Source organism: Teleopsis dalmanni, chromosome 2 (genome assembly GCF_002237135.1).
Source record: "Teleopsis dalmanni isolate 2A chromosome 2, ASM223713v2, whole genome shotgun sequence".
Lineage (NCBI taxonomy): Eukaryota > Metazoa > Arthropoda > Insecta > Diptera > Diopsidae > Teleopsis > Teleopsis dalmanni.
The window spans coordinates 22,731,192-22,745,799 of NC_051847.1; the positions used below are offsets into that span (position 1 = coordinate 22,731,192).

The window sequence follows — 14,608 nt, forward strand, 5'->3', positions numbered from 1 at the left end:
AGTAATTCGGATACATGTAAATCATACATATAAATTATATATGTACTCTTCATTGGTGAGGTACCGTTTTCCTGTAATTCGCGTATGAATATTAATATATTAAGCAGTAAGTAGATTATTTAAAGATCGATTGTAGGGAATCATGCTCATTTTTTTAAGTTACCTTAATTGAGCATTGACTGGATACTCGAGTGAAGAAAAGAGGTTTACTTCGTAATTGTTATGAATTTAATTTAATAGAATACTCCATATGCAGTACGACATATTAAATGTTGACTTAATTGCTTTAGTAAGTGATAATAAGTTAATTTTTTTTTTATAACCTTCAGCTGGACTTACTATTTAAAAAATTTTATAATTTCAAGCCCACAAGAACAATTGCAAAGAACAAAAAATAGTGTTGCCAACTTTCAACTCAAACTTCTAAAGGAAACACCCTTTATAATTACTTTTCTTTTTTATAAAATGAAGCGTTATTTAGTTCAATAAAATAAAAAAAAAACTTTCTAATTATTATTTATTCAAAATTTTTCCATATTGTATAAATATTTCGTTTTACTTCTTCGTAGATCATCTTTAGTATAAGTTCATTCATTGTTGTTTTTTATATAATATATTTTTCTATAAAAATATGTTAACGTATTCCAAATTATTGATAGACGATTTTTATAGTTTGAAAGATATATTTATTATTTTTTATAATAATAAATACTCGTTTTCTGTTCTCAGGCGAAAGTTTTACTATTTTTTAACACTTTTTATTTGCAAAGTTTCATTTATAAACGCAAAACCGATGTTTTTTTTTATCGGTTCACTTGAATTTAATGGTTTCATATGAATGAATCAGAAAAATTATATAAATTACAATATTTTTTCTATAATATGATCACTCCAAAAACAATATAATAAAGTTAAGTAATATTGATTATGAATGTATCTTATTCTTTAATTATTTTTAATTAGCCTTATTTAATTTATTGAAAGCAAAATAAAAAATAAAAGAATTAATAATTCATTAACATTAATTTTACAGAAATTCCCCTTAAAATCAAGTTTTAAATGATTTTGTTAAACGTCACTTCTGTTCATTTAATTATTCTGTTTATTTTTAATTTAATCACGTTTAAATTTTATACTAAAAATATTTATGGAATTTTTATTTTTTTTGGGTTTAAATGAAATATAATTGAATTTTTGGTTATAGTTTGTATATAAAAATGCCATTAATTCAATGGGCTTAAATATATTTGTAAACAGTTTTAATGATTTCTTCACTAACAACGCGCGTAAACAATATTTGGCTTATAATAATAATGTATAATTGTTTGTAAAATAAATCAACACTAGGTTAAATGTTAAGCAAATTTTATAAACTGGATTTTTTGATTCAATTACAAAATAAAATTTATATTTTTTCGTAAAAATATAATAGTTAAATTATTATTATTTCCACTTAAAAGTACTTTTATCATTTTTATGTATATTTTGATTTCACCATTCGTTAACTGTTGTTTACATAGGAATTTCATTCACGAATTTAAAAATACAAAATCTATATGCACTTTATAATGCTTTATTACTGGCTATTTCCATGCATATTTGCTTTAATGCTTCGTTCAATCACTTTAATTTCAATTATTATTCAACTCGAATCTGTTTCAAACATGCTCACCATCTGACCATCTGACCACCTGCAAATATAATGGAAACTCAGTTGTTGGCTATTACAATAATTATCTGCAATTATTTTGGTTTCGTATGAATTAATACGGTTTGGTTTGGTAATTCTATCATAAATATTGTGTTATTTACGTATATTAAGCTTATTAATTAAAATTATATAATGAATTATGAATATTTTGCTAGTTAGAATTACTTACATCTTAGATTCATTAAAAATGAATGGTAAGATTTATAAAAATTTTAATACAGATTTGTTTTAGTCAAATACAATATATTTGAAAAAATTATAATAATCTCTCACATCATTCATTTATTAAGATAGACTTTAAAAATAGTTTTAATTTGTTTATATGTTTTTAACTAAAAAAAATGTTTTATAGCAATAAAGTGTTTATTTGAAATTTTTTTCGTATTTAATTGGATAATATTATGATTAATAATGAATTATACTCTTATTTAATGTGTCTTAGACACTTAAGAAAAATTCAGATAAAGTAAACAAACGACATGAAACATACGAAATTGAAGTGTCTAATTTCTTTAAGCTACGCATTTTGAAAAATTATTGATAAAATATTTCTATTAATCAGTAAATTCTCATATACTATATATATATAAAGTGTTATATTTAAAATTGAGAATTCTGAAATTTAAGAACCAAAAAAAGTTGGAAATCATATTTTTACACATCATATTAAAATGTAACTACATTAAAATTTTTAAATATACTATAAACAAATATTAATACATATAGTATATATGCATTAATACATATCGTATATATGAATTAATACATATAGTATATATGAATATATGGCATATTTAATGATTTATATATAAACTCGACTGATTTTGCAAATTGATACAAGTAGTTCTTGTTATGTGCGTATATAATAAGCACATTCGCCAATTTTTTAATTTTTTTTTATTAGATATAAATAATAAAACTTCTCACTTAATAGATGTTTAGTAGATTTAACATTCAAAAAATTCCGTAAAAGATCCTGAAAATCAAATTCCCAGAAAAATCATGGTTTTGTGCACGGTGTCGACTATGCATTGATTCCAGAGATCGTCTCTATCCAGTAGGTCTACTGTTGGTTAACCTGTCCCTTCCGAAACCACATGCATTCTAAAAATGAGTTCTGATATTCCTCAGCAGAAATAATTGAGGATGAAAAACGGAGAACCAAAGGTCGAGAATCAGGCAATTTACTTGACCAATTTTAGGGACATAAAGGAGATGCTCTACAGGTTCCATAATTTCCCGATAGGAGGCTACCAGGGAACAGGTCGGACATACTTCAGTGGAATGCAAAATTGTATTAAGGTCTATATAACCTCCTGTGAGCTCTGTCAAAAAAATAAAATGTCGCGCCTGACAAAAATGACCTTTTGACAAAATGTATATGGATATAGTGAGACCATTTTCAGTCACATCTAAACAGAATCGGTTTATACTGAAATTTCTGCAATGTACGAAAATGGTGCCTGATAGAAGGAAAACATTTCATTTAAGCAAATAATTTTATAATAATTTAAAGTTAAAAGTAATTTATTATAAAATTATTTAATATAATATAAAAATTTTAGCTATCCAGCACATCTTATTTAGCTTTAGATAAATCACAGATAGCTAAGTAATATTTTTCTTTTAACTTCTGTGTATTTTTTGTATTTAAGTAAAAGAAAATCTTTTAAAATTTAATTAATATTATATTAAATATTGTATTTATTTTAAATTTATATCTGCTTAATAAGACGTTGAAAAGTAATTAATAAAATTTCTTTAGTTTCCTTAGCAAGCTTTTACATTTATTAATTAAATCTTTGCTATGTAATGACGTTTAATGAAAAAGGTTCTTTTCATTGTATACATTTTTAAAAAAGTATATAATATTAAATTTCACTTCAGTGCAGAAAAATATTTTTTGGTTATTACTATGTTATTAAAGCTTTGGATAAGTAAGTATTAATAAAAAATATGAAGATAATCATTAAATTGTATTAAAGTTACTTGTGTTTTAATGTCTTAATTATTATTATCAGTAATTAAAAATAAGGGAAATAAAGGAAAATTGAGAAGCTGAAGATGGGAACAATCCTATAAGAACTCTAGTGAGATAAGAAAAATATAAGTTCTATACGAAAATATTGTTTAAGTTAATTAGTGTTCATATTTATAATATTATAATAATAATAATGATATAATATAATATAATAGTATAATAATAATAATAATGTAATATAATAATAATATAATATAATAATAATATAATATAATAATATAATATAGTAATATAATAATAATATAATATAGTAATATAATAATAATAATAATATTAATATATTTTTATATCAATGAATAAGGAGTGGGTTGTAGTTAGAAGCACTTAAATCTTTATTTCTTGTATTATATGTTATCTAAAATATTCAATGAACATCTATTTTTGATTTTTTATTTTAGAAAAAAAGTTGTTTCTCAATTTTGTTGCTACTTAAATAATAAACTATAAATCCTAATGTTGAATTCTCATGGTAAACTTATTTTAAAAGTTTAAAAAATTAAACTTTATGTATAAAAGTTTTATTTGGCGCCGTTCTATCAAAAAAATTCTATTTACAAATTTAGATAATCATAGAAAATATTAATAAGACTTGCTTTCATCTATTTACAACTTAGTAGTATTTCTGTTTTCTAATAAATTAACATATTTTTTATATTCAGGATTTGTATCATAACGCATTTGGTTGAGAACATTAAAAACGCAGTTTGTATGTGTTCCGATTTAAGGATAAGAATAAAAGCCCCTTTAAAATCCTGTAAATTGTGTGTTTTAATGACAACAGTTGACTAAGTGTGCAAATTATATTCTGCTCCATAATCTACATAAATTCCGTGGATGTTATGAGGTTACACGGAGACCTAATAACTTATTATTATTTCCATTTGACTTTCTGTTATGCTACTCTCATCTGGCATACCATTTTGTATAAGCATTAAATATGCACAAGAGAAGCATTTAAGTGCTATGTTTGCTCAACATGGTAAATCGATGATGAATTATGTTAATTCGCGAAGTGGGTGCAACACCATTTATTCTTGTAAATATAAACTTTTCATTGTTTACTTTCTATAATGATTACGTATATGGTATATATATATATATTTATATATTTATAATAATGTACTATCCTCCACATAAACCATATATGTTTTAGTTCTCTTTTTTGTTGTTGTTTGTTCATGTATAAACAATAAAAATATTTGAATGGGAAAAGTTTTTTTCAGAGTGTAAAAGTTTTTATATTCATTTTTGCTAATAAAATAAAAATATTTAATATTAAAATTAGTTTCTGTTTTTAATTTTTTAATATATTCGAAGTAACTTGTTTTGTAATTAATGATATCACTCATAAGTGGTAATATTAAAAAGTTTAGTTCACTTTATTAAAAATTTAAAACTAAATATAGTGTTTTAATATTGGTTGCTCTATTATATTTTTAATAGAGCAACTAAAAATGAAACAAAATTGAAAGTTATAAGTTGTGCAAAAATTCCTGGTTTTTTTGTTTCTAAACTGAAGCATGAGCTAAAAATTCAACATGGATGCATGAGTTGATAAAGCATTCATTACACTGTACTCATAAAAACAAATTGGAAGGAATTGTAACATAAAATTATACCAACTCACTTGTATGATTCCTTTGTCTGGTTGAAAAGCTTTAGACGAAGATATAGATAAAGATATATAGTCACACTTCCATAACTCGAAGTGCCAGTTTATAAAGAAAAGGTTCGACTTATGGAGACTTCGAGTTAAGGATTTTTTTTTGTAATTGTATGTAATTTGTTCTCTAAACCCTGTTGCACTCTATTTAGTTCAAGTTATAGAAAATTCGAGTTATCGAAGTTCGAGTTTCACTATATGTATATATAAGATATAAATATTAAATTCCTGAATACATTCAAAAGATTGTCTACTGTCTTTGACATCATGGGAACTACACCTTCAAAGGTCTTTCACGCAATTCTGGATCCTATACCGGAGGTTCCAGAAGGTCCTTTAAGTCTGTTACTTTGTTTGCGGTCAGACTGAACTCCATCTGAGGACAAATTGAACTCCATAAATGTATCGAAACACAAATCAATAATACTCATCAATTATGCAGATACCAACAGGTATACTAAGAAATATCGACCATAGTAATGCTCGGGAAGTAACCACAAATAACGTGGTATAAAACTAAACTTTTTGACAACATATGCTTCTAATAAAATATGGCAAATATAAAATTTTTAAACATGTTCTTTCGCAATTTTTTCTATATTATATAAAATTCAGAACTATATATATACAAAACTTTGTTTTTTACATTAGTTAATTAATTAGTTATTATATTTTTTTTTGAAGGTTGTAAGGCAGCCTTTTCAATATCACTTTAAAAAATTTTTTAAATCAGATATAAGTAACAACAATGTTCTTGGCACAAATTAAATACACTTCGGTACAACTTCCTGTTTCCATAACACTAACTTTGTTACAGATCGAGTATCTATGACAATAATTACATTTAGTTAAACAATTTTGCGAAATTGTCGGTAAAGCGCATGATGTCCATCCATGTCCTTTTAGTGCTTTATGTGCGTATAATAGCAAGGCTAAGCATATTAGTAATGTTAATAAAAAGTGTATTTTAATAAGTAAAGAGGATTCATCGGTTGCTAATTGAATTGAAAACGTATATGTATATATTTTGACCTTTTCCTTTAATAATCTTACTAAGTAGTTGCTGTAATTTAATTCACAAACGTGCTATATAGTAGCTATAAAAATTTAAAAAAATAAAGAAATACAATACAAGAAAATGAATTAATTTAAAATTAACTCTATGAATATGTATTTCACAATTTCACAATTTATCAATGTAGTGCAAATACATCCTATATATTATATTTTAGAACAATGTTTCATTTCAAAATAAAGTGCAATATAAAAGACAAATTACATCAGTTTTCGATTTAATTTAGCGTATAAACGTATCAAACTGAATCGCCACGTAGTTCATAAATTATTTAAATTCGCTAGTACTTTGGTTTTCAATAGGGCAATGGAAAGTGTACTAAGAATCCATTATTTCACAAGGCTTTTGTATATATTGATATATAGAAACGAATACTAAACATTAAGACTATTTTTGTTTTTATATTTCTACCTCATTTATAGCAAATTTATTCTCATTTTTATTTACATGTTGAATTAACAAGCATATTATTTATTTTGTCATCCTATATATATATCAGGTAATATATTTAATAAATATGATAGTATAATAACTCTAATTGCTGTGAAATAATTTTATTAATTTGTTACATCAAATATATTAAGATTATGAACACGTGTTTTTACATCATTTAGGTTATCTGAATAAAAAAAAAATTATAACAACAATTATCTCATTATCTCATAAAAGTTAGTTTGTGTGATAATTCTAGTTTTCTTAAATACTACACAATTATTTATTTTTTTATTTTTGAATATTTTAATTTTTAAGACCAATTTTGAAATTATGGGCTATAAAAACCAAAAAATGATGTAAGAAATGTATTGAATCATTTCGACTTTAAGGTACATTAAGTAAGTATCTAGACACAAAGATTGAAAAAAGTATTTATTTTATTAACTGTGCAGTGCACATTATATTTGAACTATATAGGTTTTATTTTATTATTACTATATTTTTTAATTAAAAAAACTAATTAGAAAATTAATTGACTAGAAAATTTTTCACACTTGTTAACTAAGCTGTTAAATAAGTTGCAAAACCGAAAATATTCAAAATTTAGTTGTACTCTTGACTTCAAAATGATTGCAGTTTAAATGATTAATGCTTTAAAAAAATATTATATTTTATTTAAAGCAAAGGAAACTTTAAACTTTGTGCAATTAATTTATTTATACACAAGAAAGATTTCACTGAAACAGACATTCACTGGAACTTTACGATTTGCGCGGGAAATCTAAATTTTTTACTCATCTTATACTGATCTTTACAGTTCAGCTCAATACATCTCATAGGTCGCCATTTAATAATGATACTTTACATTAATATTATATGTAAACAGATAAATTTGAAAGCCGTTTAAAATCATCTATGGTTGCTTTCCTTTTACTTTTTTTATTATAAAACTGCATACCCGTAATCCTCATCTAATATTACATGATTCATATTGTTAGATGTTATTCATATTAGCATAATCGGATTAAACTTTATATCAAATATCAAAGAAAACAAGATTATAACTTGAATTGCAATCTGTACAATAAGTATCATATTTATATATCATATTTATAACATAAGCCTAAGACCTATATTAATAGACTATTATTGTTATTAAAGACTTTATTGTTATTAATAAAGACTTTAATTTTTGTAAGTAATAAAATACTAAATAAGGATGGCCAAAATTTCTGCATTAAGCAACATGAATAAATATATGTAACAATGGCTTTGATGTATCATCTAGGAATCTAATTATCTAATTATAAAATTGTTTCAATAATATTTTGTATCGTTTAATGTATATATTCATAGAGTGTTTGATATGTAATAGGATGTTCTAACCACTCTTTTTAGTGTCTTTTAAATATATCTTTTGGCTAATTTGTTCCAAAACGTCATACATTTGGATCGATAGGCCTGCAAGCATGCGTTCATGTCTTTGAGTCGTCTTTGATGATGGATCGGTCCGTTTCCTACTGGGTTTTGCGCCCGGCCACATTCGTATATGTTACATAAATAACGAATAATAGATTTGAAGAATACCTTTTCAACCGGCTTAAAAGTGGTTGCGCTTTTCAATTTATAAAAACCGGTTTCAATCTGCGGATTTACTCTAATGTGGACAAATATGAATCGTAAATTTTAGCTATGGTGATCAGCCAGTACATTGTCTTGGTAAAACATGACTTTGTTTGCATTGCAAATGAAGTCATCCGAAGTCGTACAATCCGTCACCTGAATATATTATCTGTTAAATTCATTAAAAAGTTAAGTTTATGTAAAATATTAAATTTTCGTAAACTTTTTACTTGACTATAAAAATTTCTTTAATACAACAAATAAGGAAATGCTGCAAGTGATATTATGTAGCATTAAATGTGTTTTATGTTTACTACAAATATGTCCTTTCCTTCTTATTTCATCAGCGTTATCTATATACAGCTCGCAGTTATTTTCTGTTAAAGTGTGTCCTCATTTTTAATTTTTTATACTTATACATACATTTAATAATAATATCATTTTTTTTTTAAATATATTTTTATCTATCATTCTCTTTAAAATAAAATATTTTGCGGTCATAGTTACATTACTTATTTACCAACCACTTGAAAGAATCAGTGCTGCTTTTTCATTAAATTTATATTTAAATATTAGAATTCATATTCAGAATATTTAGTATTTTACCTAGAATTCACAATGAGACATTTTTATTCTTAGTTACATTGCATACAACTATGTAACTATGTAACTACATGTAAGTATAACTATGTGTATTTACTTTTGTTATGTAACTACATACAGCGTTACATACATAGTGTTACATATATAGTACACTACATATACATAGTTACATATATAGTTACATTAATTATTCGTTATCAATTGACATACTCCTAAACTGATAAAAAAAGCATTTCAATTAATCATCAATTGCTTTTTGCAATTGACATTTGAAATTAAATTAAAAGCTATTTTCGCATTTATTTCTCTTAACGTATTATATAAAATTATTATGACAGTTATTTTATCAACTTGTTATTATTATTGTTATTGTTTCAAATACGAGTGCTCAAGATTCTATTGTACACAAATTTATTTATACAAATTGCAGGCAAAATCAATAACAATGACTTGTTGCACATTGATAAGTTTATTAATAAACACTTCATGCATCATCGTCATGCACCCTTAATTTGTACAACGTACAAACACGCTTCTTATTGTATATGTGTAGATTTGTAGTTATACGAGGGTAGCTAGTGATGATTTACACTCCGAACACAAAAAAAATGGAATCAATACTGGCGATATCTTTAGATTTTCTTCATAAAGTAGAAGTACCTATTGAAGCCGAAGTGCATAATTGAAGTAAACTAAGTTAATATTGTATATATTATATATAAAGACTCATTAGGTACGAACCTATTGAAGAAGAGTGAAGATTAAAGGTGCGATAGAATGTGATTCCCCTTGACTCTGTTATGAAGAGAAGGAAATAATAGAACATATTCTATGCAACTGCCCAACGACAGCAAGACGTAGACTTGACAACCTTGTAAGCGAGATCTTAGTCCCAAATCAAATAGATAAAATTGAACCCACAGCACTTACGAAATTTATGAACAGTTCAGTATTATTTTAGTTGGGCCTTTAGGCATCTTTTAGGTTGGGGTGCTTTTATAGCCTATTATTTAATAATAAATAAATAATTAAAGAAGAGAAAAATTCATCAATGCCTTTTTGTCTATGCTTACGAGGAGTATACAATGTCTGGGAGTTTGGGTTTTTTTATTGGTCTGACATAGAATATGAAGTTAAGCCTATGGTTTAATAATGGCTTAATAAGAATAAAATTTACATTACAATTGGTCATAGTTGTTCCCGTGTCATAGTATTGTTATTTTAAAACGTGCCTTCCCATTCTAACCTTACTTATTTTATACGAGGTTAGCTACATATGTTTTACAACATGCTGAAAAAATTTCAATCAATATTGTTTTCGAAAGCACTGGAATGTTAGCTGTCTTTTCAGATTGCCATCTTATTTTTCAGATACTTATTTACGTAAATGAAGTAAGGAAAATAAAATTTGTTTCTAATAAAAAAAAAAAAATTTCCATTGTTTGTCTTGCTATGTAAACTATGCAAGTATAAATAATTGAACAATGACAACTAAATTTTAACATTTTTACAAGTATCTTTAAATTGTTTTCATTCTTACTCAATTAACTGTGAGTAGTTCGTTTGTGGAGAATTGTCGTTGCATATTTTGAAAGACATTTTAATAGTTGGCGGGTGAAATGTAATTATGAAATTTATTTTATTTTCCTTATTTTTTTTATTTGTTTCTTGCCGATTAAATACCCACTGAGGTCATATCAGTTAAACTTTTTAATTTATTTAAAAGTTTCTGTCAATATATTAGTAGTTTATATCATTGCCGATTGATCAAAGAACTGAGCAACAAATACTTTTGTTGAAATTTATGAAAAATATACATTAATAATGATAAATTCTAGATTAAAATTAATGGAAAAAGACGTTGTTTTTAGGACATAGGTAAGAAGTACATATTCTTCAAATGAATGGATCGCTTAAAATGGAAGTATTTATTATAAATGTTGTTAATATTGTTAAATCTCCTTTCGGGAACAAAATACGATTATAAACTGAATAGTTAGTGGCAATATTGATAAGTACAGTAAATCACTAGGGCGGGTCATTAGAATGCATAATCCTGGTACTTTTTTAAAAGATTGTGTATGTTTGTTTGAGAAATCTGAGACATATAAAATGCTTTATCTCTTCTTTTGTTTATTATTTTACACTGTTTGTATTAGTATTAAAGAAATTTCTTATTTGATTGTTGTTTATAAATTAATTATACAATTTAAAAACATTTAAATATTACTATTTTGCAATTAATTCCTTTTAATGTTGCCTTCATTTGCAGTCAGCATTTGATAGAACAACATTTATAGATATTGTTCCTTTCTATACTGGATGTTGGCGTAGAAAAAAGGTATTTGGAAATGAATGAATGAACTTTTCAATATTATTATTATATGCTAAAAATAAATATGAAATTACTTTTCTATTGTTATGAATAAATATTTTATTTTTTACTCCAAAGTGTATTGTGAATTAGCTTTCGCATTACAACCACAATCAACTTGTACTTATGTTTGCTTTTTAGAATTACCTATGTATCTTGTAAATGCAATGGCACGTTAATTTATTGGCCACACATAATACACAATATCGTCCTACAAAACTTATTGTATCTAAAATTGCTACCATTTCTGTTTTTCCAACGATTGGTTTCCAATCTTCCAAATTGACTGTTCAAAGAGTGCGCATGGTTTGCGTTCCGCGTGTGTGGCGGCTTCGTTAATTTGTGGCATAAGCTGCAATTGGTTCAATTTTAAAATTACACATCCTACCTGCATTTCTATTGTATTATCGCATTATTATTATTGTCTATTTATTTTAGTTTTTTAATTCTATATTTTGTGCATATATAGTGTTCTTTATATTGATTAGTGTTCTTTTTTAAATTATTGATTTGTTGTTAGTGCCAATTTTATTGTTTATATTTTGTTTGGGTTTGTTTTGCTATGTTTTAAGTATTACGTATAAAACTTAGACTTATATATTTCCGCATATTCCAAACCTTAAATTGAATGGGTTAGTATTGCAAGTTATTTATATTCATTGTTTCTTATATGTATAATATAATAGATAATATATTCAATATTAATAAATATTTATTATTTTATGAAGATACTTAAGCATTCAATCTCAAATTCTCTTAAAATTTTAATTTCTATTAGCAATGCTTTGTAAAAAACTAACAGGTAGAAAACAGTTATTATTATTGAGAAAAGGTATAGTGCACTGCGATCTAAAAGGTCTATTGTGCCCCTTAGTCGTCGGATTGGAGTATTTCTCCCAGTCAAAAAGACTGAAAGACAGTAGAGAAGAGCCTATCTTTCTAGTCTTGAATTCTTATGATCCATGAAATACCCTCCTATGTATTTCTTCTGCTCTTGCATCAGTGCCGGGCACTCCCCAAGCACGTGGTATGCAGTTTCTCTCTTTCTCCACAGTATCTGCAGTTTGTGTTGGATTGAATTCCTAACTTCGTTAGGTAATTATTCAATCTACATTGACCGGTTAATAATCCCTTAATTGGGAAAATAGTTATTTACACAAAATTTCGTTTTCTTATTTGTACAACAAAATAATATATGAATAGAACGACCAACAGGACGTGAATACCGCCCCAACAAAATTATAATTATTAAAATTATATACCGCTCAAAATTAAATAGAGTTAGATTATGCATTAAATGCATTGCTCTCTTTGTAAACATGTTACGTTATAGCGCTTTGAAGCTATTATTTCTAAAAATATTGAGCACTTCGTTCTCGCTATTCGAAAAGCGCTTTAAAGGCGTCTTAAATATAGAATTCTCAGCACACGTTCCCTTTAATATATACTTACGAATCGTGACGATTTGAAGAGTATTTAAAGTGCACCGAGCGTAGCACTATCTGAGGTTATGAGCATGACTGTTAATATAATGAACCTATATAAATCAAAACAAGTTATTTAATTTAATAGTGTTTTTCTATTTTTTTTGTTATAATAAATAAGTAATTAATTATTTTTTACAAACAATATTACTGTTCTTCTAAAACAATGTTTTCAAGTTTTACTTTTGAATCTCTTTTGTTATCGATATTATCTCAATAATGTATATTATCTCTTAATGTATCTATATATAATATACATATGTATTAGATATTAAAACAAGTACTAAAATGTGTTTTTTTTTATTTATATTTTATAGGCAAACAAGCAAAATGCGTCCTCACAAACTAATACAGTTCCAACAGCAGATCGAGTACCACCTATAAGTGGTTATCAATGGCCAGCAGATCAAACTCCTGGCGTTATGGGTCTCAAGAATCATGGCAACACCTGTTTTATGAATGCAGTATTGCAATGTCTTAGTCATACTGACATTTTAGCTGAATACTTTGTATTGGACCAATACAAGGCAAGTGTTGAATGAAAATAATAATTATTGATTTTTTATATACTTTATATTAAACATTGTTATGATTAATTAAAATTAATTTTATTTAAATTATAGGCTGATTTAAAACGGCGTAACAAAATCAATTCACGTAAGTTTGGCACGAAAGGTGAATTAACTGAACAGCTAGCAAATGTCCTGAAAGCACTATGGACATGCAAGAATGAAAGCGATCACAGCACCAGTTTTAAGGTTTGCTATATATTTACTACTTTTTGCGATTCAAAAATTACTAATATAATTATTATGACTGAACATTTCTAGGCGGTTGTAGATCGATATGGTTCCCAGTTTCGTAGCTCTACGCAGCATGACGCACAAGAGTTTCTATTTTGGTTACTGGATAAAGTGCATGAAGATTTGAACACAGCAACTAAAAGACGCTACAAAAGCATGAAGGTAAATTAAATATATAAGTTAATACAAATTTAATTTTTTTTGTTTTTTAAATTAAACTTTATAATAATTTAATCAAAAATACAGAATAAGTACCAAAATTAAATTTTTTATTAATAAAAGGAATATTTTACAAAACTAACAAATCTGCTTTCGATTATTATGCTTAAGTAAAAATGAATTGATTTTTAAAAAGAAATGTTATTTGTTTATATTAATACTAAATGGAAGAAATTATGTAAATTGTGAAAAACTTTCTAATAAATATCAAGTTAAATAAAGGAAAGCAAATATCAAGAAATCAAATAATTCGCAAAAAATATGAATTCAAGATAAAAATTCTACGGCAAGGTAATTAAAAAAATAAAGTAATGTCGTTTTAGAGCTTAAATAATAAAATTAAATAATATAAACAATTTCTACATTGTTGTAACAATTTAAAAATTTAATAACAATTTATGTAAATTCTTAAAATAAAAGTACTTTGCTAAATAAAAACAGTTACATCTTGTTTAGATAAGATATATTTTATAATATAATTACATTTACAGTTTTTTTAAACAAATAATAAAATATGGTAATTATATTACATTTGCATTTGCTTATTTTAAGCATTTTTATTTATATATAAATATAT

At 25.4% G+C, this 14,608-nt stretch overlaps 1 protein-coding gene across 1 annotated transcript in view; it reads left to right on the forward strand.

Moving 5' to 3' along the window:
• The window catches only part of LOC119674120 (ubiquitin carboxyl-terminal hydrolase 4-like), a 33,784-nt gene extending 19,454 nt beyond the window's left edge, over positions 1 to 14,330 (forward strand). The window contains exons 2-5 of the mRNA XM_038085243.1: positions 13,327 to 13,536; positions 13,633 to 13,767; positions 13,840 to 13,974; positions 14,244 to 14,330. Of these exons, the coding sequence (XP_037941171.1) occupies positions 13,327 to 13,536; positions 13,633 to 13,767; positions 13,840 to 13,974; positions 14,244 to 14,330 (567 nt within the window). The remainder of the gene's footprint in view (positions 1 to 13,326; positions 13,537 to 13,632; positions 13,768 to 13,839; positions 13,975 to 14,243) is intronic.
• Positions 14,331 to 14,608: the final 278 nt, after the last annotated feature.